This window comes from Dromaius novaehollandiae, chromosome W, assembly GCF_036370855.1.
Source record: "Dromaius novaehollandiae isolate bDroNov1 chromosome W, bDroNov1.hap1, whole genome shotgun sequence".
Taxonomy (NCBI): domain Eukaryota; kingdom Metazoa; phylum Chordata; class Aves; order Casuariiformes; family Dromaiidae; genus Dromaius; species Dromaius novaehollandiae.
In genome coordinates this window covers 42592953-42619179 of record NC_088130.1, presented here as the reverse complement: position 1 = coordinate 42619179, position 26227 = coordinate 42592953, and the positions used below count along the sequence as shown (strand labels likewise).

Sequence of the window (26227 nt, the reverse complement as noted above, 5' to 3'; positions counted from 1 at the left end):
GGCTGAATACCTCTCACTGTTTAGCCTGCTTAAGACAACAGTCCACTACCCAAAGAAGATGATCAGGCTGCAAACCCCCAAAGCTTTCATTTAGAGTATGAATATAGTTAGTTTTGTTGTTTTGGTGAAAAAAAAAGACCGTCACTGTACATTAAAAAAAACCTAACCAATAAAGACTAAGCATTTCAAGGGTTCTCAGCAAAGATGATCCAGTTTCACAGTAGCAAAAGATGAGTTTCTAAAGAAAGGAGAAAGGGAGGCAGGACAGAGTCAGCTCTTTGGGAAGTGGAAGAGAGATGGAAAGTGGGGCAGTGAGGAAGTAGTGAGATTTCAGGGGGCTGTGCATGAGTGAAATGGCTTAGAGTAAACACAAGTTTCAGGGGACTTTAAGGAGAGGACACAGAAGGGTTTCAGGGTGAGGTAGATTGGGAAGTGTGTACACAGGCATCTCTCCTCTCTCTGCTTCTCAACAGTACAGCTCTCACTGCCTTGACTTCTCTCCTAACCTCTGGAGGTACAAGACCTGTCCATCACAGCACTCAAAGATACTTCACTTCCCCAGGACACAGCTACCTCTCTGCACACACCCCTCATCCCTCCTTGGATTTTTATATAACCAACCTTTTATACAAGTCCATCCTTCATAGAAGAAAAAAAAAAAATCAGAAGACTACATATTTGGCTCAGGAAGCACCTGAGCCACAGACAGCAGGAGGTCTGAAGACCAGTCTGGAAAGTTATCACTATACTCTTGCCTAGTTCTTGTATTCTCCTGAAGGTCTCCAGTCGTAGCCTGTCACAGACAGTATCTTGGGTAACATAAATGACAGCCTGAGCCGATAAGGCTGGTTTTACATCCTCCTGCATCTCATCGGCAGTGCCTATTCAGGCTGCACTTAACAGGTTGCTGGGGAGAGAAAGAGAGAGGCAAGAGGCTGGAGCTGAGCCTAAGCTGCTGTGGGAAGAGATGGGGCAGGGCTGGGATGTGAAGCCAGAGATAAAGATCTGCCAGCAAAGGGCTATCCCCTTCCTCCCCAACCTGAAGTAGCCTTGAATTCCCTGTTGGTTGTGGAGAACCTGGGAGGCAGAGGTGTTCAGCCCAAGACACATAATCCTTGTCCCCATAGATACTGCAAGGCCAAATTGTCTGCTGTGCCTTGCAGGCTCCCTCCATTAGGAGCTGTGATTTGGGAGTGAGTCTGCACAAAGAGCTAACATTTCGGAGCCTCTGGGCTTGAAACCAAAAACATCTAAGCACCTAGACTTCCTTGGGGTTTCAAAGAGGACTCGTACAGTGACACTTCATTATCCAGCTTAACTATTGTGTTGCTGATCATTTTAGCAGATAGAAGAGGGAAGCAGAGAGGGAGTGAACCGCAGATAGAACAGAGAAGTGAAGAGGGAAGGAAACATAAGAACTAAGAAAATCACAAAGAGGAAGAAAAAAAGAGAGAGAAAGGAGGAGAAGGACAAATAAAGAGCCAAAAAGCAGCAAGCCTAAACTGCACTGCAAGGTTGCTTCAAATATATATTGAAATCACTAGAGATGGTCCATGGGGGCAAAATAGTGTTTGGGGCAGTACCAATAAAGCCTTGCTGCAGATGTTCTGTGTGGCCTCCACCCCACCGTCTTGTTAGGAAACACAAAAACAGTGAGAGTTGTAGCAAACTCTTTTGCTTAACATGAGGACAGAGCATTCATACTGGAGGAAAGAAGACAATATAAAGCTACCTGACTACACTACCAGCCAACTCTCTTTACACTTAATCAATGTCACATTGCAAAAGCAAATTATGCCATAACCCGCTCTATAAACACATCTGATGCCGCCAATAGTGCCCCAAGTTTGTTTAGGGCAGGTGGTGAGATGGCTCCAGACTTTCAAGAGAAAAAACCTCAGAGCCTGGTTTAACATTTCCAATAATTATCAAAATGAAATGGATGTTTAAGTTATGGAAAGATGACTGTGTTCATTTTGATGTTGTTTTAAGCATTTTCTCTACTACAAGAATAAAACAAAATATACTTCTGTAAAAGTGCTTATAGCATCTTGCTCCCTGAAAACTGTGTAGAAAAAGAAGTTTCACATATATCCAGGATGACCCCAAAAGCACGCTAACTGTATAGACAGTGTAGGCAAGAGGGTAGGTTTCCCAAACACCTGTATCTCCCAGCTAAAATAAAACAAAAAATGATGCGAGTTAAAATGTTAGAACTTGGCAATAGCAAAGATGGGGCTCATACAATGCAGGGGGAGGGTATTTCTCTTGCAAAGATTTCTTAGAGAAGACCCATTTCTTCATATTGGTATCAACTCTCCAGATCATACAATTGCAGCTACATTGCTATAAGAAGTCCTTAGAGCATAAGGAATATCCAAAATGCTTAAACTTTGAGCATGAAGCAAGGAAAGTATGTGTTCAAAACAGACACAGTGAAAGAAAAAAAATAAGGGTTATTTAACAATATGAGATATATTTGAAAGTTCATTGTTTGTTGCAACTGTCTTACTGTGTCATGTTAAGCTGTTTAAACCTGTCAGATTTTTTAATCAATTAAGCTTACTAGGTGTGTAATTATATGTTTTCCATTAAGTTTGTCTACAAAGTTTACCATCTGTTAATGTAATGTCCCAGGATATCAGGTATTTCTTTCCATATGTGTACAATGAATTTGTCCAAAGTATCAAATTATGGCTCAGATGGGTTATATCTCATTGGACAACCAAACCCACAATAAATTACATGAAAAATCATGAAGGATTTGTTTCAGACTCTAACGGGATACTTTCCATAAGCTTTAGTGAGCTCTGAATTATGCCTCTAGAAGTGTTATCAGTGTTATCAGCTTTACTTCACTATATATTTGCTGAGAAAAAATGTTTTTTGTTGGAAAGAAGAAGTTTCATCCTGAAGCCTGATATCAGCAGATAAAGGTAACTTCCCAGGGAGAAGTGAAAAGACATCCAGCTCCTCAGTACTACCGCACTAATGCAGGGAGAAAAAACCTGATTTCGTCTAGTTCTCAGTTTCAGTCATTCCAAATAATTGCTAACTTGTTCCCAATTCCAATTCTATTTATGATGGTAATCCAAAAAGGGGAAGAGAAATATATATGGCAATATGTTGATCTTGATAATGTTCTCCATTTAAGCAGACATATCTGTCTCATAAAGACAGGAGACAAGAGACTTTATCTGAGAAGGCAATTAAGCTGATGCTTAAGACATAGACTACATTTAACATGAGGTGTGTACTTAACAGTATAAGGTTGTAAGTATGAGATAGAAAAAATTGCTTGTAGAAGTGATATTAAAAAAAAGATTTGACTAAACTTCACAAAGTCCGAGCTCTGGCCTGTTTTTCTTTAAGGCTTCCCCAACATTTGTGTCTCCCTAATCAATATCCGCACCCATTGATTTCGGATACTTACCCTAAATCCATGCTTATTTTTGGAAGGTAGTTGCATTTCTGCCTGCTCCCAGCTCCACATTGTGAGAGAAAAAGTGTTTTCTTCATTCAAAATGTAAATCAGATCTCTTAGGTAAACTTCAGATAATGCAGGATGAGGACTTAAAGGCTGATTTGGAAATAATAAGTGTATGTTAATGGAGTCCTCTTTTCAAATTCGTATGCTTGAAAACATGGCTACTGATGCCTGGAGAACCTGGGTGGAAAAGACACTTTGCATAGGCTTCTCTAAAGAACTAGGCAGTAAGGCTGACACTGATTGTAGAGACGTTCTGGTTTGGATTTGAATGTGATCTTTGCACCTCCTGCCCTCCTCTAATAGCTCAAGGCATTCAAGTCCAAAGAAAATAAAATGCCTCCATCTAAAAAAAAAAAAAATACAAATAATCAGGTATGGAACAACAATGGCACTTTGAACCAGTATTTAGAGAGCAAAACAAACAAGAACAAAACAAAACAAAGAAAACAGAAGCCTGAAGTACAAAAGACAAGCAGATGCATGGATTTTACAGATGTATCTGATGGGATGTTAGCATCATCTAACCCTACTTCTTATTCAAGACAGGCCATAAAACTAGCAAGCTAGACAAGATACACTTGAAAATTAAAGGTATAAAAAAGAAGCCCCCTTTATTGTTTTCCAGCTGTCTGAAATTATGAAACTCCCAAAAGAAAAGGAAATGAGGAAGGGTAACTGTTGTGGGTAACTGAAGGGTAATTGTTGTGGGACTTCACTCTAACGTAGGAGGTAGCATAAAAGAAGACAAGAAAAGAAGAGGAAGGGAAAGAAAAAAGGGACTTATGGGGGACTCATGTTGCCATTGAAGGAAAGTATGAGATAGGAATTAACTGAAAATTACTTAGTTACCAGCAATAGATACATTCATATTTGTATAGGTATTCCTGGCATTTTCAAAGTCTGACAAATACCTCAAACCAGTCTAGATTCTGTAGGGAACAGTGCTTCGCTGCTAAAATCAGACAAATGCAGCATAATAAAGCCCCTTCAGTTAGATCCTGAGGCTGATGCAAGTTTTATATAAATAATGAATGAATAAAAACTAAGTATAGACTTCAGTGTTTAACTCAACAGCTGTATGACTGATTACATTTAAAAACAGGAACTAAACTGAAGGATGAATTGAATGAAGGAGATCCCATAAAACCTATTAAGACAACCATAACCACCTCTAAACAGTTTACAGAAGTCAGCTATTGAAAAAGCAGCTTGTTGTTCAATAAGACAGTGAAGCTTTCCAACTGCTCAGCTTTGGCTCAAGAAATATAATAGCATGGCATTTGTCACTGGTCCTTAGCATATTCTACACAGAAGTAAGCAATTCCTGCGATAAAGAAACATGACTTCTTTCCATAGAGATGCCAATATTTCAGGCCCCAAGAGGAGAGCAGATATGCACTCTTACAGCGCAAATAGCTGTTTCTGAGGTCATACATGGTCATTTAAACATGGAATTTCTCTTCTTCCACCTAAGCTGCTCAGCCTATACTTTCCTCTATTTCATGTTCTTTTGAAACAGCAAACACAAGTGCAAACCTTGTACTGAATTAACCTGTTTCCCCTTGTCAGAGGGTGCATATCACTTTCACTCATCTTAGTCTCAGTTCTGTTTTTACCGTTGTGTTGCCCAAGAGCAGAATCAGCAGGGCTGGTGTTTAAGCTGGAGCTACATAGTAACCTCACACTCATATTGCTGTGCTCATTATTATTATTCAATAGATAGATGGCACTTCCATACGTGAAGCACAATCTTGGTTCTGCTGAAGTCTAAAGAAATTTTGCCATTGACTTCAGTAGGGAATGCTAACTGGAAACTCGAACAATGTGTATGCTCATGGAGTGAGGAGCATGTTTTATTTACATTTATGAAAATGAAATGTGATGATTGGAAATGAGAAAGTAAATGGTGATTCATATTCTGTGTTAAACTCTCTTCCTCTTTCATGGAAGTTAATTCAATAAAATTATTAGCTGCTGCATAGAGATTCTATTCTGGAAATACTTCAACAACTATCTGAACTAATGGTAGCTTTTCTTTTATTTTCTGAAAGGGGAGTGAGAAAGTTTATTTGTGGTTCTATTTTTTAAAAATATCTCAAGAGTATATTCCAAATATACTTATTCACATAAAGAGAAAGGAACTGGGGGATGCCTGTCTGCTCTAAAGAAGTTAACCTTTTTATGACCTCTGGAGTGCTGGGTTTAGGATTTTTTACTGTTTTAAGTGCCAAAACAGCATGGAAAGTTCTGTGTCAGTGAGCTTTCCAGACCAAGTTTTCAAAACTGAAAAGCTGAAAAACAACTGAAAAAAGCTAAAATTTTTAATGTCTATCCAGATTTAAACTAGACTCAGTGTTTAGAATCATACACTACTGCTCTCCATAGCATTTCCATCTTAAATAACTAGGTGCTGGAAAAGGAAGGATTTAAAGTGCTTATACACGAAAGCCAAAATGTCTCTAAGAGACATTTAATACAAAAATTCCTCACCTTCTCCCCTCCTCACTTACAACTGAGTAGTAAGAGACCAGCTACTCCAGAGTCAGATAGAACAAAATTAATGGGGAACTGTGCTATTAAAAGTGTTAAAGTTCTCTACTGAAGTTATTTAAAGCAGAAGGGACTACATATATCAGGGAACTATTTCATGCATGTTGGTCTCCCCTACAGTTTTCTCAGGACTCATTTTTTTGTGGAATAAAGTTATGATCAAGGTGAAGATCATGCCCCTATTGAAATTATCACGGGTTTGCTACCAACATGAAAGCTAGATTTAACCTTTCCTCAATTAATTTCTGTACTATCAGGTTTGACAGATTGAAGAAAAGATAAAAAGCAACAAGGTGATCCATATTTAGACTGTAAATCTATATTTCCCCCAATTTTAGATTCTCTTTAATCTGATTATACAGCACCTCTGTGATTGTACTGGTCACTGACTATTTAAATATTTTCTTTCCCTTGTAGGCTCAGTCCTACGATGTGTGTAGCTGAAGACAGTGGGATAAAAACAAATGCTCGGTGAAAGCAACCAAAGGTTAGTTGTGCAAGGAAATTATTTCTTTCTAGTAATTTCAAGCAGTTCTGCAGTCTCTGCCATGACTCCGTGCTCCAGATAGATTGAAATCTTGCATAAAACAGCCTGTGGAAGAAGGGAGGAACTGTCAGCTAAGAGACAACAGAGCAATTAGCCACAACTCACTGTCACTTCTGTGCATTTTGGCAGCATTTCAATAATCTAACAAAGTCAGTAAAAAACATAGCCTGGCTCTCAATTGCTATGGGCTTTCTGAAGCATTTTATACTCATTTTGCTGAGAAAGAATCAGGTACATAAGATGAAAGACATTCGAGGGACAGGCCCATACTGTTAAGGGAGGATTTTGATGTACAGGTACATTTTATGTCCAGATTGTATGAGTTTAACGTTGCTTAAAATGAATTTTGAAAAAACCTTTTTCCCTTTTGGAAAGAACTGAAGTTTTTTTTGGTAGTCAAAGGATTCCCTTCCCCTCTACTCATTTTAATAAGCCAAGCTTTATTACTCAGAGTTTTCAAGATCTAACTGCTCCTCATTTTGCCTGGGAGTTAGAGTGATAAGGAAACATAGCAGAATGCATACTCCATAATGATCCTCTCTAATGGAACATATATAAAAATGTGTGTGTGTGTGTACATATATATATATAAGTACTATCAGCAATCATTGAGCTAGGGACTGAAAGTCACATCCTGATATAATTATTAGACAGTCATCTCAGGTTTAAGTGAGGATTTTTTAGGCTCTTGCACTATCACAAGTGCTTTTGGAACCATCATTTTAGAGATCCTACAATTTTCCCTTCAATTATTATTCCGTTTTTGTGCATTGTTTGAGTCCTATTACTATTTCTTTGTCTAAAAGTTTCCGACTTAAAGTTTTATCACTGAACCCTTGGCTTTACACAGCATCTCAAAGACAATTCAAGAATCTATCTTATTAAATGGGAGTAATCTGTTTGCAAGCAAGTTTTTAAGGTGCCTTCTCCTGCCCACAAGCTAACTAGGGTGCAGAGATGATCTTTTATCTATCTTTAGAAGCAGGTCTATCCAGCATGGGGATTCCTAAAAAAGAAGCAGGAGTGTCTTTAGTACTCTAACCATCTTCAGCCTCTCCACCCAATTTTTCCAAGAACAGTGTTATAAATAGCACCAATATGTCACAGGTGACAGAGGGAAAATATGTCTAGTTTTCCAGCCCAACCTCCTCCCGGTTGCACAGACACATTGCATGTACACAGACACACACAAACAAAATTTATAACCAATATTTCAGGTGAACCCCAAATTCAGGAGAAGTTCCCTGTACAATCAGAAGAACACAAACTTTTGCCAGAGGACTTTATTACTCTGCCTTGTCACAAGGTATAATTAGAAAGGATCTAGGACTTCTCAGGTGTTAATTGCTCTGGAGAGCTGAGAGGTTGTTGAAAAAATTCTATATTTAGTTTTGCAGTGAGGTTTTCCCCCCTTTTTAGATTAAGTCTAAAAAACTGAATGGAGTTCAGAGAGTGGTTAAAGGCCTTTCCTTCCCCAGATCTGCCAGGTAAATATCTCTGGGCTTAAAACAAAGAAAATGAATTAATCTCCACCTTCTTATTACAATGCAGAGTGAGAGAAGCCAGGAAACACAGCGCAAAACCTGATGGTACACAGTGTCCTTAGATCACTTGGCCATTGTTTTCTCTCACAGCAGCACATGTTAATGATACAAAGAAGTTTAAAATTTTTTGGCTTTGACTTTTCATGTCACAACCATAATAAATGTGCACATTATTGTTTGTATTGCCATATCCTTTAGATGCAACGCCAATTTCTAGAGCCTGTGCAGGCACAGCCAAGGACAGGATTTTGCCCACAAATAGCCTGGCTGAATTAAATTAAGCACAAATGTTGCCATACAGATTCAGCTGCTAAGTAGTGTGTTCAGGTACAGCATGTTTATATTGCAAAGCCATTGTATGAGCCAGATTTGATACAAACCACCAATTCTACCACAGGAAGACCAAAGCTTCTTTGTTCTCTGCTAGCCAATTTATTTCTGCTTTAAAAGGCCTACATCTTACATGGGCCTAATACCTCCTAGCTGTACTTAACTGAAAAAAAAAACCAAAAACCTTGAAGCCAATAAATTAGAAGTTTTAATCGCAGGAGAATGGGAAGAAATAAAGAGATTTATTTGTTTGTTTAAAGGAACTTCAGCAACACAGAAGAAATTAAATATGATGAAGAACGAAGAAGCAAGTTTTAATGTGGACAGTACACAAGCATCTCCCTTTTCCCGCTGCCTGCCGCCACTAAGCCCTGTTACAAAGCCCCACAGAACAGCTCCATTTAGTGAGGAATTCAGACCGCACCTCTCACATTTCCGCTATGGTCCTCCTCCCCTTGGAGACATGGAGACTTTCCAGGGGTCCTTGGAAGGAGGGTCTCGGAAACGCAAGAGCATGCCAACAAAAATGCCTCCTTCTATCGCTCTTGAAGGTTCCTCATCACCACCCCGCAGACCTGAAGATATAGGCTCTTCCAGTCTCCCTTTGATGTTTCAACAGCCAGCACAGCCCAAGTACAGTTCCCAGATGATTGACCTCTGCAACTTTGGTTTTCAGTTCTACAGAACGCTGGAGCACTTTGGAGCCAAGCCCATCAAGCAAGAACCTGTAAAGCCTAACATGGCATGGCCCAGTAGCCCAGCATTCATGCAGGCTCCTTACTCTTATTATCCTAAAGTCCATCCTGGCTTAATGTTTCCTTTCATTGTGCCCCCAAACTTTAATTTCAGAAACGCCTTTCAAATGAAAAGGCCTCCAGAGCCACCCTTCAAGAGGGCTGAAGCAAGAGAAAGTGGTGAAAATAAACAGAAAGTGGAAAGAGTAGATGTCAACCTTCAGATAGATGATAGCTATTATGTTGACGTGGGGGGTGAACAGAAACGCTGGCAGTGTCCAATGTGTGAGAAGTCCTACACATCCAAGTACAACCTGGTCACCCACATCCTGGGGCACAGCGGCATTAAGCCACATGCTTGCACCCGTTGCGGCAAGCTTTTCAAGCAGCTGAGCCACTTGCACACACATATGCTGACACACCAGGGCACTAGGCCACACAAGTGCCAGGTGTGCCATAAGGCTTTCACTCAAACCAGTCACCTTAAGAGACACATGATGCAACACAGTGACATAAAGCCTTACAACTGCAGGATCTGTGGCAGAGGTTTTGCCTATCCCAGCGAGTTGAAGGCACACGAGTCTAAGCACGAGAGTGGCCGAGAGAACATCTGTGTGGAGTGTGGGCTGGACTTCCCAACCTTGGCCCAGCTGAAGAGACATTTAACAACCCACCGTGGCCCTATACAGTACAATTGCACTGAGTGCGATAAGACCTTCCAGTACCCCAGCCAGCTGCAGAACCACATGATGAAGCACAAAGACATTCGTCCCTACATCTGCACTGAATGCGGCATGGAGTTTGTGCAGCCCCACCATCTCAAACAACACTCCCTGACACACAAGGTAAGCCATTACGCGTTGCGCTGGCCCTTGCACCAAAAGGCAGTCCAAGGATCACAGGCTATTAAGGATACGCATGGGTCCCCAGAAAGGTCATCAGCCTACAGAGCATCATGCTGGCCCTTTGCCAGCAGCAGAATTTTTTGCAACGCAAAAACCCCAGTGGTATTGGCAATAGCAGAAAGTAGATATCTCCACCAGTCTTAAGAAAGTACACACACAAGCGTTTTATTATAAACAGGAGTTCAACTATGCCGCCTGCATTACTTCCCAAAACTGTATTTGCATCTCTTTGTTTCTGGGTTTTATCTTCAGAATGACCTTCTGTAAAATAACATAATTTTGTAGAGCTGCCTAAACCCTCTGAAATAGCAACAGGAATTTTCTACTGAAAAGCAAACCTATTGCTTTGCTTCTCTTAATGGGGAAGTAGGTGGATATGTAGAAGGCTGTATACACGCAGCAAAAGAAAATATATTATTACTTATCAGATTTTGAAGAATCATTATAACATGACATTTAGGGAAAGAAACAACTTAACAAAATTTCCCTTTTCTGTATAAGTTATTGAGAATATCAGTTAATAGAACTGGACAGACAGGACTATAACCCTCATATCAAGTGGCAATCTTGCCATTGTTATCAGTAAGTTTCAGACTAGGGGCAGGTTCTGGAGCACATGCACAAAGATCACTTTGAAAAATAGGAAAAATACCAGAGTTCCATTCAAGAACATCCGAAATAAGTTTATCTGTTTTCAAAAAATATTATAAATACAAATCAAATAAACAAACTCCACATTTTATAAAAAAATTATTCCAGTTTTGCATATTTTTCCTTTAATGCTTGAATTTTGGCCTTTATATTAAAAGTATTAAAGATACAGAAAGCTACAGCATTTTAATTTTATAGGCATTTTTCTTTTTTTTTAAGAAAAACACAGCCTCTACTTCCATGTTTGCTTTTTCTTCCCTTTACACTACTATCATTTCTTCTTTTTCTGGAGATTCCCTAGTCTTTGGATTTACCATACAAAATTCTGCTAACTTAAAACCTGGTAATTTTTTTGTCATAGGAAATGCAATGCCCTTGGGCCCTGAAAGAGCTTCTGCTTCTTCGTCCACAGCTGCGGGTGGATTCAGCTGTGAACATAATTAACAGTACTTAGCTGCCTAAATGCAGCTTCAGGTCAGATGGGTAGACACTTAAAAGCTGCTGGTGATGCTCACAGTTGTACAGCGCAATTAACTCTACGAAAACAACTGACCGGCACAAAAGGAGAGATCCTTACCAGTCCTCTTTGTTAGTGGGGCCCGCAGGAGGAGTTATTGTTATGAGCAGTTAACTAGTACATCCTCATTACCTGCAGCAAGTTATACTCAAACTGCTGAAGTGTTTAGGTGGCAAACTCATTGATTTTCACAGCATCTAAATGACTTTGAGTAGCTGGCTGTTAGACTACACAGGTGTGACAAGTATGTTGAAATGAAATATGTGTTAGTAAAGTGAGAGGATGGCATACAGAATACTAGGCATGCTCTGTAAACACCAGATAAAACGGAGTCACTTCTTTTGGGTTAGTTCAAACCCCACTAAGAATATATAGGACTTTTTTTCTTTACTGAATATATCATATATGTCCTTACTTGGTGTCATTGCTTAACTATGTGATGTAATTTTTGGTTATATCAGATTTTTTTCTATAGTTTTCTTCAGAACAGAGGTAGGTCTTTGTTAGAATAGTATTGAAGCCCATGAGGTTCAATTACCTTAGGCAAGCATGGCCTTAGTCTCTTAACTGGTTAACTTTTATTCCTGGTTACAAAGTGTACACATTTGACCAATACTTTACATAAGCAATACAGTAGAGCAGAGAAGATGTCAGTTCCTCAGCAGAGAATGCTACTATGTTGTGTTGCTCTGTAAACTTACTGATGGAAATAAACTTATTCTTTTATTAAGCTTACATTTTGTTTTCCTTTTCTGCTTCTCAGATTCTTAAGAGAAATTGCCAAGATACATCAATATCTATTGTTTGAGCAAATGATGTTGTAAGCAAAATAAGTTATTACCTGCTTTTGTAGTGCAGAATATATATTGCTATACTCAAGACGAAATGGATTAGAAAATAATTCTCTCTATTGAGTTTTCTCATTCTTTCTTTCCTTACAGGGTGTGAAAGAGCACAAATGCGGAATTTGTGGCCGGGAATTTACTCTGCTGGCCAACATGAAGCGACACGTCCTGATCCACACCAATATCAGAGCCTATCAATGTCATTTGTGCTTCAAGAGCTTTGTGCAAAAGCAGACTCTCAAGGCCCACATGATTGTTCACTCTGATGTCAAACCCTTTAAATGCAAGGTAAGTGTATCTCCTTTGGTGGCAGAGTCATAAATTCCCTGGATATTTCTGTGATGTTATCATCTGTGATATGGTAGGACTAGAAAAGCAAGACACATTCTAAAACACATTCTAAAATTGTATTTAAATTAACATAAAATAGTAGCCTGGCTTCTTTTCTTCATCTAGGTTTTGCTTAGTTAGCCCAAAAGAAGGGAGGTAATATCTGTGATTTACTCCCTTCCCCTTCAATATCAGTAACTTTCATCTTGAAATATTTTCTCTGCTTAGTGAGAATTTAAATGCCACTGTCATTTGAGGACAATAAACATACCTGACATTTGCTTAGTACATCCATCCAAACAGAAGTCTAAGTGCTTAATAGCTTGAAACACTGACTAAACGGATAGATCCATTTTTGCACCCCACAGAGCACAACAGTGGAACAGCAGCAGCTGCGACTTCACGCAGTGCTGCCATGCAACTGTTCAGGGAAGGACTCAGAGAAAGCCACAGCAAAATAGAACTGTGGACGGGATTTGAACAGGCTGAATATAATTAGCAGACTGAAATTCAGGGCAGGACATCAGTATCGTAACAAAATGGCTTTCTGAGAAATACATCCTGCCTTTTTAGGATCCCCTGGGAATGCAGGATTGCTCCCTCCCTCCTGCACAGCGGAGGCTGACATTCTCCTTCCATCCCCTCTTCTCTCCCCTCCCCATAAACTTTGGAGGCTTTGGCTTTCCTGTCTCTGCTCATCTCCAGTCTCTTCCTTATGAATTATTAATGTTCATTTTCTTACCCAGTACTGGGCACTACATCTGCTCTTTTTGCTGCCTATGTGGTTCATTAGTGCAGTCATACCTTGTGAAGCCAAAGGTTGTAGTTTTTTTCCCACTTTGATCTGCTCTAAGAGGACTATAAATATGGAGTGCAGCATATTATCCAGTTTATGCATAAGTAATTGAAGATTGATCTGAAAGCAATTTCTAGAACTCTTTCATCCAACATCTTCATAGAATTAAATATTTTCTCAAAAGGAATCTTTCATCGAGAAGTAGAGCTGGATGAAAATTTTAAAATGGAATTATTTTCTCTTGGAAAATGTAGAACTTCAAAATGTCATAGGAAAGTATGGCTTTCATTGATAATTTTTTTTTAGGAAAATATCAAAACGAATCTTTTTTGCTTCATTTTGCTTTGATAACATTGAAGCTTTTCACGTTGAAAAAATAAAAGCAAAGGCTTTCAACCTTAGCATTTTGTTTCACTTTAATTTATGTCCTAGTAAAATGTTATTTTGTATACTAATGCTTATGTTATTCTATACAGGTAAATAATTTCTAGTATTGAAATACGTGGGTATTCCCATGTCAGGTCTGCTGGGGACTTTGATTCTTTGAGCATACCTGCAAACTCGTGTTTTTGTTCCCATTTGGACAAAGTCCTCCTCCGACCTCTGAAATTTCAGAAAAGAAACTCAATCATTTGTTCAGCCGTTCTGGATGCTGAGCTGGACCAATGCTGCTTTTGAGATATGTGCCAATTAGTTGGCAGTTCGTATTCAGGACAGGATTTGATGATGACAGACTATTAAAACTTGGAGATGCCAATAGTGTGAGCCACACACTGAGGTGCCAACAGTATGTTTTCCAGCCAGCAAAGCTCTACAGGAACACCTGTTTTTCTTATTTTTTTCTTCTCTGTCCCCACCCAATGTCCCAAAGAGAACAGAAACAAAGAAGCCCAGTGAACCAGCTTCTCCTGCGCCTGATGAGTTTGAATCAATATATTAATGAACCCCTGAACCAAGCAAGGATCCCAGCTGTCAGCAAAGGGAGAATCAGGAATCGTGCGCTGGCGTTTGGAAGATCCTTTGCCTGTCTGGCGGGGTCCTTCAAAGACTCGAGCAAGCCTCTCTGGCTGGTATTCAGAGGGTTAAGGCAATGACCAGATAGCAGCCTTTTGGCACCAGGCTCCTCCTCAGCAGAAGGAAGGATATAGCTGTATGAACAGGCTGCTTAACAATGGCTCACATGTCCCTGGGGAACCGCCTGCAAATAGATTTCATCTTGCTTTCTCTTGTACTTTTCAAAGCTTCCTGTTTTCTCACGGTCCTTTTGGACAGTTTACAGTCTTTCTCCCTCTCCCTCTCTCTTTGAGGAAAGGAACACCCTTCTTATGAAGAAAAAATAAAAAGAAGAAGAAGAATGCAAGGGAAGGGGAGCACAGCAGTAGCCTTTCTACTTCACCACATGCCATGGTTTTCTTTACCTTTTTCTCACAGCAAAAGAAAACATGAGGCTTTCCTATGTGTCTAATCACAGCTAAGCACAGACTATCTGAAGTGAGCGAGTAGCAAATAGTTGTCCCTTCTGTTTCCTCATCCAGCTGCAGCCTGGAGCTGCATTTGATTTTTCTCTGAAGAGTGAACATCTCTGTAGCTTTTAGAGGCCTGAACCCATGCTTCCTTGTTTATTTTTGTTTTAAACAAAAACACTGAAGAGTTCTGAAGGAGCTGCACCAAATGGTGCAACGGTGTAGTTCTGATTCGCAAAGAAAGCTCCTACTGAAATTTATAGCTGCTTTTATGCTGAAGTCAATAATGTTTCAGACCGGTAACAGAGAGCATAATGATGTTTTCTCCAGCCCAGCCAAATGCACTTTGCAGCAGACGATCTGAACTTCCTTGCTCCTGTAAATATGCAGTTCAAAGTGAATCTAAACAACTTTGGTTTATGATTGCTCGTCAAAATCTCCTCTGGAGGCTCTTTGCCATGTAGGAACGTGCTCATATACTTTTGATGAACTGGGCCCTGTTCCTGTGTGGAAGATCCTATGAGATAAATTCAATCTTCATGTCCATTTGGCACTCTTTTTTCCTTGCAGGAGTGCCAGGTTACATTGTACATCAAATAGTGGTTTCAGACCAGGAGTCAAAAAAACAAGAAACTGTGAGCTATAAGTACTCTGGGAAAAAACAAAACAGACTGACCAATCTAGAAGGGTGATACTCAGTGCAGTGGCTGAGGAAGACACAATCTAGTGCTGAGCTAATAAGGCTTTCTCTAAGACATTGTGCTGAAGTCCAGTTCACCAAGTCCAGTTCACCAGCTAGTGCATCAGAGTGTGTTCAGCAGACTTACAGCTGAGGTCGTTATCTTCAGGGCTTGAATTCAATTTCATCTAAATTACAGAGCCTAACTAAAGGTCCACACGTCAAACTTGTCATTCCTGCTATCTCCAGATCTCTCGCATGAGCTTTCCATCTTTCTGGGTGCTAAGACCCTCTCTGCTGACTTCTGCTGGGGCTCTCTCCCATGTGGCCTCGACTCTGGGTCATCTTTCACAATCTGCTCCATCAGTGCTCCCACCCCTGTCCTGTCAGAGAGGAAAAAAATCTTGTATGCCTTCCTAGTCTTCATTTGCTCCCCAGACTCAGGCTATTTTTTGAGCACTAGCTCTGTACCCCAGCTACTTCTGAGCTGTCATCTTCCAGGATGTGAGCCTTGGACCAGCTCCCCTCACCCTCTGAATGACAGAGATTCATTTGAAACTTGGCTTCTGCCTTGTGAAAAGGGCAGCTTACCCAGAGACTATGCCACACACAGCCATCATCCTGAAAAACAGTTTTCGTATCTGCATTTCTTTCATTTTCCTGCCACACCCCTCCACTCTGGTACCATTTCCTCATGTGTTCAGAGGAGATTTCAGGACAGGAACACATTATACCTCCCTAAAACTGTGCATGACTTTGGGAAATGGAAATCCTACCCTCTTCATTCAGAGACTAAAAATTGTATTATGCTGCATGGAACAATCCTTTAGAAAGTCCCCTCTCTTTTCGTTATGAAGAAAGAGAAATAAAATGTTGTCTTGCCAGAAAAGAAATGCTCCTACCAGACCCATTTTGATGCTCAATACCTCACTAAGATACAGATTTGGATGAAGTACTCTAACCATTCAACTCTTCAGCCTGATTTTCTTTGATTATCAGTTTAGATAGAGGTAAAGACATAGCTATCAGAAAGCAAGTTGGCGAGGACACAGATTAGCCATAATACAAGCAGATAACCAGAAGCCTCCCGCTAAGAGGTATTAGAGAGAGTATTAGTGAGGGACCATTTGGTATTCTTATAGACAGAGAAATATTGATACATCATAGCTTGTTCCAGCTGCTGTCAAGATATAATCAGCTGCTGTTCTTCCTCATGAATTTACTGTGCTCATCGATGCTTCTTCTTCTCTTTGTTTCCTCCCAGCACTTTCAGAATGTTTTTTTGTGCATTCATTTCACTGAATGTAAGTCATCAGGCAGGTTAGCCTTCTCTGAATACAAAGGAGAGACAGTCCGCTTTCCTAAGTGGATGGATGACCCTTGGAATCAAATGTTTTTCATGAATACTCTACAAGTTAATAAATCATTTTCCATGGGCTTTCTTTTTCTTTACCTTTTCTGTGAACACTTTTGCTGACAAATTAATTTGCTAGAATGTTCATTCTAGCAAAAGTACAGAGAGAAAATCACAGAAGAAAACCAATACAGTTCAAGTAAACAATTTTTAAAAAGCAAGTATTTCCAGATTTTTTCTTCTTGCAGCATTCACCCAACTCTAGTTCTTTATTTAAAAATGATATTCCTGTAAGTTTTTACATTAATAAAATACAATTAATAAAATACAATTACAATACTGCTTCCATTTTCCCTCAAGATATGGTTTAAGAAGAAAAGAATATGGTACTACCTCAATCGGGATCAGTCTACAACCTAAATCTCATCCTGATATTCCTGCTGACGGCTTTGTGAATTTGAATCAGAGATTAATGTAGCAGACCTTCTGTATTACCAAAATAAATTAAATTAAAAGTCAGATTAGACCAAAACTTTGGTTGAACCTCAATAATTGCTTTTTAAGCATTTTCTCCCAGATGAGTTACACTGCTTGATGTAATTTTCAGCTACTCAGTAATGGTGATTCTGGCTCTTTTAATAGTGAAGATCATAATAAAATAATTCTGATGCTGAAAGTATTTGTCTAAAATCATTCCAAAGAGGAATTGAAGTAGAAAGCAAACACAGAAGTTTACAGAGGGTGGAAATAGCCACTTGAATGTGAATAAAATTATAATTCCTGATAAGGAAAGACCAGAAGACAAGTAAGACTAGAAGCTTATATTAGTGATGTCAAACTCTCATGTCTAGAGAATACATTTTATTTATAAGAGATGAGACTATAAAAGGACTCATCTAGAAAAACAACAATGAAAAAAATCCCTTATTGTTTCATCAAAGGGAAACCTACGGGATCAATGGCTCGAGCCGGCAGGAACCCGCTCCAGGGAGAGCTGAGTCACCGTTGCAGTCCCATGACTGTTTAAATTCCAGCTTGCTCACCAGAGACACTAAAACACAGAAGTTGGTAAACAGAAGATGAGAAGCAGAGAAAAATGGGGCAGCAAAAAACAAATAAAAAAGGAATTGCTTCTTCTAGCTTTAAGCAAAATGTGCAGTCATTTCAGTTCCACTTAAGGAGAAGTGATATTCTGCTTGACTGTTTCATAGATACCTTTCATTGGTTTTATCTTGTACCTCCATCTCTGCCCAGCATTGTTCTTGGTTAAAGGCTAGATTTATCAACTGTAAAGTAAATGGTTCACCTGACCAGTAAGTTACATACTTCGGATTTCATTGAAGTTAAGAGCTTTTCAGGTTACGTAATTATGTCTCTCCTCTCCTTACAATAACATTAACTGATCTGGGGGGATTCTTGACAGTGCAGCTTCTGCTAGCCATCAAATTTAAAAAATAGCAGCTGTGTGAAAGGGCCTAAATAGGGCAAACTCAACCATATATTCTTGTCTGTATGATTTTCTTTGTACCTATGATAGAAAAATTAATTGCAGCAGGAATCTGCCAGGGCTGAAGTTAGAAGGGTAGGTTCTATTTTCTTTTAGAATGTTCACCTTGAAAGTACCTGTACAAATAATTTTCATTTTTACTGCTTTTGACAGCTGTGTGGAAAGGAATTTAACAGAATGCACAATTTAATGGGACACATGCACTTGCACTCAGACAGTAAGCCTTTCAAGTGCCTCTACTGTCCCAGCAAATTCACCCTGAAGGGGAACCTAACCAGGCACATGAAAGTCAAACACGGAGTCATGGAAAGAGGATTTCATTCTCAAGGTAATATTTATCAGCAGTGTTGTTCTCTGAGAGGTTTGAAGATGTGCATCAGTACCACCCTAGTGTGCTTTGTGCCACAGATCTATGGTCCTGTGCCACAGATCCAGTGTTACTGGAAGAGACTGAATCTCATAAGCCTGGGAAGTTGTTATTCGCTGTCTGTATTACTCTAGTGCTACAGATCAGAGACCCCAAGGTACTGGCCCTTGTCTCAGAGACCTTTCAGGCTAAATATCTTATGGCACAGAGGAACAGGCCAAAGTGGAGTAGTAGATGGAAACAAAATGAGACAGTACTTGTGAGCACGAAGGACAGTATTTCTCGTGCACTGATTAACTGTTGTCAGGTTTTAGGGAGAATACATGCAGTAGTGTGACAGCAGAGGACTTATCAAGCTGTACAAATGTCCCTGTACTTTAGCTCAGGCCTCCCCATCCCCTCACTGTAGGGAACCTGCAATATCCCCAACACTGTGGAGCTTCTCCCAACATGTGGGTAACACTGAAACACAAACGGCAGCAAGCTAGTGCAGACTCAGTCTTGCTAGGACTGTGGCACTTGTAGTGGGCTAGGAAAACTATTGGAGGACATGGATGAAACTGCATTGATCTTCCTGACTAAGGGTGTAATTCTACTTTTATGAAATAAATTTAACAATCTAGGAGGATTCAATTCCCAGATGCTGGCCACAGCCTAGCAGCCATGGATAAGCAGGTTTCTTTCCCCAGACACATCTGGTTAGGAGTTCATAGTTTTTCCTCTCATGTTTGAGGCACATTATCATGTTCCATATCTTTGCCATTTCAACATTAGATTAATAAGATGATTTTAGACATGAAGATAAATCTTAAATCCATTCAGAGCTGAAAGAAGCAAAAAAACTAGAAAATTTCACAGTGACCATGAGGTACCAGCAATCTTGCTCACTACTTACTGGATTCCAGTCTGGAATGGGAGTGGAAGCCCAAATGCTTTCAAGTCCAGGAGCCTTTCTGCTCAAGATGCATTTATTTTATGCCACATTGACATAGCTGACTTTAGAGGAAGACCATGAGCTCAAGACCCAGCTTACAAAGAAGCAAGCAGACAGGAGGAGGCACTCTTCCCCCATCTCACAGTATATGGATTTTTGATCCCTCAGAGTATCCTGCAAAGCATTTCCTATCTCCCATCCACCATACACACTTCCTAAAATCAGCCTCGTGTGCACACATGCCAATGCTATCTAAAGAAGTGGGGGAATTAGGGAGGATTGTTTTGAGAGTTTGAGTATCCAAGAGATTTTGTTTGTTAAGACTTTCTGGATAAATAACTCCTTCATGGGTAAGATATCTTGGTGTTCCTCAAATTCAGGCTTTAAGGCAGCCTGGCATGAATGGAGACGTCTTTTAATGACATTTGAGATAAAATTTACATGGCTCCTAAAAGGTAATAATATAAATGGTTCTTTTTTTTCCTGTAAACCTCCTACAGTACCATGCTAGTTACACAATTACTTGTAATTGAAGACAGGCTAAGTGCTTTTCAGTGTACACAGATTCTTTAGCCCCTGAGGCTTATCAGACACAGACAATTTGTAAGGGCTGCCACCTGCTCATAAAGCATTTTAACAAACACAACCTGTTGCAGTGTAGAAGCTGTATCTAGTGAGGCTGCATAAATCCTGCAGAAACTGAATCCAATTATTGAAAAAAAAAAAAAAAAAAAAACCAAGAGAAAAAAAGCAACTAAAATAGTGCCCTAATAGATTTTTGCTATTGGATGAAATCCTCACCCCAGAACCGCCATTATTCTTTTAATTAAGATGGACTGTGCTTGCAATGTCTGAACCTTCCTCTGTGCATCCTAATGGTTAGGGCATATCTGAGCCCATGGATGCCTCCTGGTTTCCAGCAAGTAGAACAGAAATAAAGAGCAGACGGTCTGACAAATATTAAGACAAACCAGGTCCAGGACCACATTCAGACTTGTACTGAACAGCTCAGAATCATCATTTGATTTTAATGATTTCCTCAAGCTGTAGCACTAACTAGTGCATAGAGCGTTGTAGTGGCACCAGATGAGAGAGTAAAAATCAGCAAGAGTGGAGGTCATAGACCAATCAGACATGATTTCATCTTCATTTTCAAAGTAGTAACTTTGCACCAGAGTGTCCACAGAACAAACATGTTAACATGTTCAATCTGTTCCACTCCTCTGGAAAAAAGTGGACAAAAGTAGGTCTTTGATTATGGCATGTGATGATTTAGATCAAAGTGTTGATTTTAAAAAAATAGGAAACAGGAGGAAGTGGGTAGGTTCACTGGCAAAAATAGTTTGCAGGAGGCCAGGACACTTCACTTTTATTCCTAGCTCTCTCATCAAGTGTCTGGCATGTACAACACAATGTTTCGTTCCTGACCTGGCTGTAAAGTGGATACGAGAGTACTCCTTTTAACAGAATTTCAAAGGAGATGTCATAAGCTGTAAACCTTACAGTGCTTGGAGATAGCTGGGTGGAAGACAAAGGTAAAATATTAAGTAGAAGGCCATGTCATTTTTTATTCTTTAACTGTACCTTATGTAGTAAAATTTGCTATGTATAAATTTTACCTTTTCTCCCCCCTTAAATCACTACAAGGTTTTGGAAGAGGAAGAATTGCTCTGTCCCAGACAAATGTCTTAAGAAGCTTGGAACAGGAAGAGCCCTTTGATCTTTCCCAGAAAAGCCAAGGGAAGGGAATCTCATTTCATTCGGACGGCGAGAGTGCCAAGGGAAGTTCGTGCCAGGAAGAAGAGGAAGACAACTGCTATGAGGCAGAGCGGTATAGCCCTGGCATGTACCATCATGACGACAGCAAGCTGTATGTGCCTCAAGATCTGTCTGGCAAACCAGAGTGTGTGATGAAGGACTTCAGAGAGGCCTACTGCAGTGAGAAGGAGGAAATGCTAAGTGAAGGCGGACTGGAGAAGAGCATTGGAAATTCAGACAAGCAGGAGAGCCTGGGAGAGAGAGACCTTGCTAACAACAAAGAACACCTCAGCTTTAGGTCCTTTGAAAAGGGCAGACTTGGCCGTTCTCTCTCTGATTACTTGTATTTCAAACACAGGAACAAGAGTTTGAAAGAATTACTGGAAAGAAAAATGGAAAAACAAACAATGCTTATAGGCGTTTAAATGGACAACATTTTAAAATAGCTGGAAAATGGGAACCAGACAGCTTTTAGCATAAATTGTAATTTACCAGAGACTGGAAGTTGGTAGCAGTCTTTAGAGGTGAGCAAGCCAAATCAATAAAGATAATTTAAGGTAAAACATGTATATTCAAAGACTAAAGCAGTCCAAGGGCACCAAGAAATGCAATAGGTATGGAACAATAACATTTTTATACTTATTCATTTGATGTATAAGCAGACAATGGGGTGGGTACAGAAGTTTATTTTCCTTTATCTGGGGTGGCAAAGACTTGTATGCAGTTTTCTAGTTATCAAAAAAGCAACATACTTTAGCATTTGATTTATTATCTGAGTAAATATATAAGAACACTTCTAACCATAGGTCTCAGAAAAATTTGAAAATACTAAGCATTTCACAATATAAGCAAGAGTACTGTTAAATATGGCATGCCTGAAAGTGCTCTCAGTCTCAGAACTAACACAATCCAAATATTTTGTTTACTGAAATGACTGTGTTAGTTCAACCACTTACAATGAGAAACAGGAAAAAAATTAAGAGGAAACGCTAATGTCTTGTGAGATAGCAAAGTGCAACTTTGTAAGGCTTTGAAAGGACTGGAATTGGTTACGGCCACAGAAGCTTTTCCTCTGGCACAAGGGATGCTCATGTTTTGCTACATTTCTATCAGCATGAGAGCATTTAACAATTCTTCAAGTGAAATATAATAGACTGTGCTGACATTTTGTTCTACTGTCTGTTCAGACCAATACATTTAATGAGCAGCAGCAGCACATAGCATTTGCAAGTCTTCCTGTAATTGCACGTAAAGCAATGAGAGTCATTTCATTGAGAAAATGATATAATTTTGCCATTTATCTCTTCAGTTAATCTTGGCTAGCAAGAATGATTTTGAAATTCCAAAGTCTGATCAGATTTTGTCTTAGAAGCAACACCAAAAAAGAGCCCTTACGAGGCAAACAGTACCTCACAGAGAAAACAAGCCTTTAGATTTCCTCTTATCGGAGTCACAGATTTTCCCTTATTAACACAGCTTGACTAGTAAGGTCTGGGCCTTTCAGAAAAATAATTAAAAAAGAGTTCTACTGATGCTATTTTCCCAGCTGCTCATCCTCTGGTTCCCATACAAGCATATGTGACATTAGTTGCTAAAAGCACACTTCATTAAGCACATTCCATTAATTGCATGAATTATTTGACCAGTGCCTTGGTTCCTGCATCTTCAGGATATATGACAAACAGCCTCAAGCCATTCTGCTGCCTCAGAAGGAAATAAAGATTTAAAAGGTCTTTTAAATATTCCTATGTCTTTTTGGTATCCCAGCTCAATAGGTTAAACTCCTTGCATATGGTACATCATTTCCAAATATTACTACCTTCTTTATTTACCTGCCAAGATCTTGATTTAAAATACCTTTTTATCATGTTCAACATATAATAAGTTCTTACCAAATACGTTATGGCTTGCTAAGGCTAAAGGCCTGTAGCTGTCTGCTATTATAAGAAACCTCTCACCTTACAGTAGTAATAATTCCTACACCTACTGGTGAGTCAGCATCCGCAGGACAACATTACTTACTCATCACACAAAAAAGCGTTTGTGCAGTCTGAGATTGCAGAAGGTGTTTCACTTTCCAGGGCTCAAACATAATAGGTAAGAAAGATTCTGAATGAAGGGCAGAAAAAAATGTTGATATAAGAAGCTTAAACATATGGGTCATTCTTCTAAATGTAATTTACTCCACAGCTGATGTAGGTACTTTTTTACAATAAAGAGGGTATACCAAGTTGAAGTGGAGTGTAGGTCACTGGGACTAAAATGAATGATGTCCCTCAACATGAGGTATATTTCAGAGGTTCATAGAACATGTGTTTTCAGTGATGGACTATTTTATCATGTACATATAACTTGTCCCTTGCTTCCACTGCAAGGTATCTCCCTTTGGAAAAGGAGCCATCTTTCAAGGAAGACAGTGTGGTCAAGTAGAAGAATCAGGAAACTTTCAAGAGTAATGTGTACAACTGTATTCTTTCTCAGATTAAAGGAGAAAAGATCTGGTAGAAATTGAGCATGAGCTAGGAGATTATCTCTTAGAAATCAGAACAAGCCCTTCAGTTACTTTCTTGGCAATATCTTGCCTCTCTGCAAGATGAAAGCTCCCATTCTTAAACTTACATAGCCAAGAGCTGGGAGCCACTGACTTACAGAAATGTGTCTCAGGATGGTGTAGTTCCCATTCAAGATCTGTCCATGCCATTTTTGCACCCACATTAGTTCTTATGATAAAGGAATAAACAAAGAATCAGAAATCTAGCTGCAATTTCTAGCTCGTCGATCATACAGATGAACTGCATTCAGCAAGTCACTTCACTTCAGCAATGCGTAGAACCCACGCATTGCAAAGGCTTGTTGTCTGTAAATTTGAGAGCATTATGGGAGAGATAGACAGTTTTTATCAAGACAGAGACAAATGTTTACATATCAAAAGCATTCCAGACAAAAAGACAGAGCAGTCCTCTGCAACAGAGGAGAGATTTTCAGCAGAGCTCAGCTCCTGTTTGGTATTCAAACTACTGAGCAGAGCTTTCAGAAATGCTCGGTGTTGGATAGTCTGCTTCCAGTTGAGAGTACTATACATCTGAGGTCCTGGTCCTGAGTTCTGTGGAAAATCTATCTGCAGCAGATAACATCACAACCACTAAGAAAATGTCTACCAAAGGTATGCAGGGGAATTACTGGCTCCCCAGAATTCCCTTACAGACCATGTAAGGGCAAATGCCAGAGGTGTCATCAGGAAAGGAAATCACTGCAAACGAATCTGGTTGTTTGAATGGTTAACCGAGACACTTTCAGCCACACCCTTACTGCAGCTGAGTTATCCACTTGCACAGTCCCACTTCTAATTGCAGCAAAAGCAATAGCCAGCCACATGCAGCCATGTAGGAAGGAGTAGATGTCCCCAGAATGGCAATGCTAGTTGGGAATAATTCCTAATGTAACTCCCTTTTCTTGAATCGTTCCTAGAAAGCAGAGAATATTCCATTACAATGAGGCTTTGAGACTGTACTAGTCACATAGTCTCACTAAGCTAATTTATACATAACCAAGGTAATTGATCTTAGAGCAGTCAAGAACGCATCTAAAAACCACCATAAGTCACCAGTCAGAAGAACTGCAAACAAAACTATTACTGAGGAAAGGAGCGAGTACCAAGCAAAGGGACTAGGAGAATGATAGTCTCCCTACTGCAGAACATAGTATACCTGGGTCCAAGAGACGTGTTATATAGAGGCCCCAAGGGACAAACTAAATGTGAAATAACAGTCTTCATTGTGAAGCACCTTGCTTTTCAAACACAAGCCATTTTCACACTATTTACATTGGCACTGTTTTGGGAACAGACAGTAACAGCCTTTGCTTTTTAATAGCTTTGAAAATGCTTTATAGAAATTTGATCTCTTAACTAAGTTATTTCCCATTTCTAATTTTCAAGGGATCGGCTTCCTTATTTTGCTTTGAGCAGAGGCCCACAAGTCCTATAGAGATATTGCCTGTGTCCTATGTTGTTGGTAACCCTGGAACAAGGTATGGTTTGGATTTGACCACCAGGACTCAGCCATCTCCTTGTAAACCTGAGTTCTCCTGCCTGCGAGGCAGCTTCCAGTCTGTGACGGCAAAGATAGGTGCTATGTGCTCAGCAACTCAAAGGATAAAATGTTTTATGATAATATTGTAACAGAGGTTCATTCTGTGCTGTGTTCTATTTGCTATGCTCTTAGAAGGTTATTTATCAGAAAGATGAAGTAGTGTTGCCGTACTCCTCTGCTTATAACTCCCTGTTGATCTAGAGGCTATTCTCTGATTTTTCTCTTTATAAGGTGCTGCTGGACTCTGCTGTTATGTGTGTACAGTTAAGAAGTAATATAAGTACTATATTTATTATTCCAAGAAGTATTTAATAATTATTAACAGTTTGAAAATAAGTCATGTCTGCTTAGCTGAACAAGATGTAACAGAGCTAACATTTTGTACTCCTAACAGATTTTGCCAATGATGTTGTATATATTTATTTCACACAGAACACTGGGTTCCTATTTAAAACCCCAACTCAAAGACTGGACCAACCTATTTGTGAATATTTAGTTTCTGGCTTTCTGTCTCAGTAGTAAAAGCAGTTCTCCTGAAACTAGCATATATGATGTATCGCATTAATTTAAACAAATAAACATATATTAGAGATGTTCCTTTAGTTTGTATTGAAATGGATCAGGAGTTCTCGACATCCTAACTATTTTATATAATAAATGTGTAGGGTTGGTCTGACAAGGTCATACTTCACTCAGCACCACTGAAGAGTAGTTCTTGTAAAAGAAAGCCTGAAAGAGTGGTAGAGGACTACTTAGGAGACAAGGGGAAAAGGGCTGCCAGGTTCTCTGAGATAGAGAGACTGCAGGGTGGACATAAGAAATGCTCTGGAATGAT

At 39.5% G+C, this 26227-nt stretch overlaps 1 protein-coding gene across 2 annotated transcripts in view; it reads left to right on the top strand.

Annotated features, from left to right (window-relative positions):
- The window catches only part of LOC112988740 (zinc finger protein 366), a 36414-nt gene extending 10425 nt beyond the window's left edge, over nucleotides 1–25989 (top strand). Inside the window, exons 2-7 of one of the 2 annotated variants that reach the window (XR_003260612.2) lie at nucleotides 6458–6527; nucleotides 8722–10040; nucleotides 12210–12401; nucleotides 18396–18570; nucleotides 21191–21825; nucleotides 25239–25989. Coding sequence is in view for 1 of the 2 variants with exons in the window: in XM_026109431.2 (XP_025965216.2) it covers nucleotides 8751–10040; nucleotides 12210–12401; nucleotides 18396–18570; nucleotides 21191–21726 (2193 nt within the window). In the remaining variant the exon portion in view is untranslated. Of the gene's footprint in view, nucleotides 1–6457; nucleotides 6528–8721; nucleotides 10041–12209; nucleotides 12402–18395; nucleotides 18571–21190 lie in introns of both variants that reach the window. The other variant, XM_026109431.2, reaches the window with a different exon arrangement.
- Nucleotides 25990–26227: the final 238 nt, after the last annotated feature.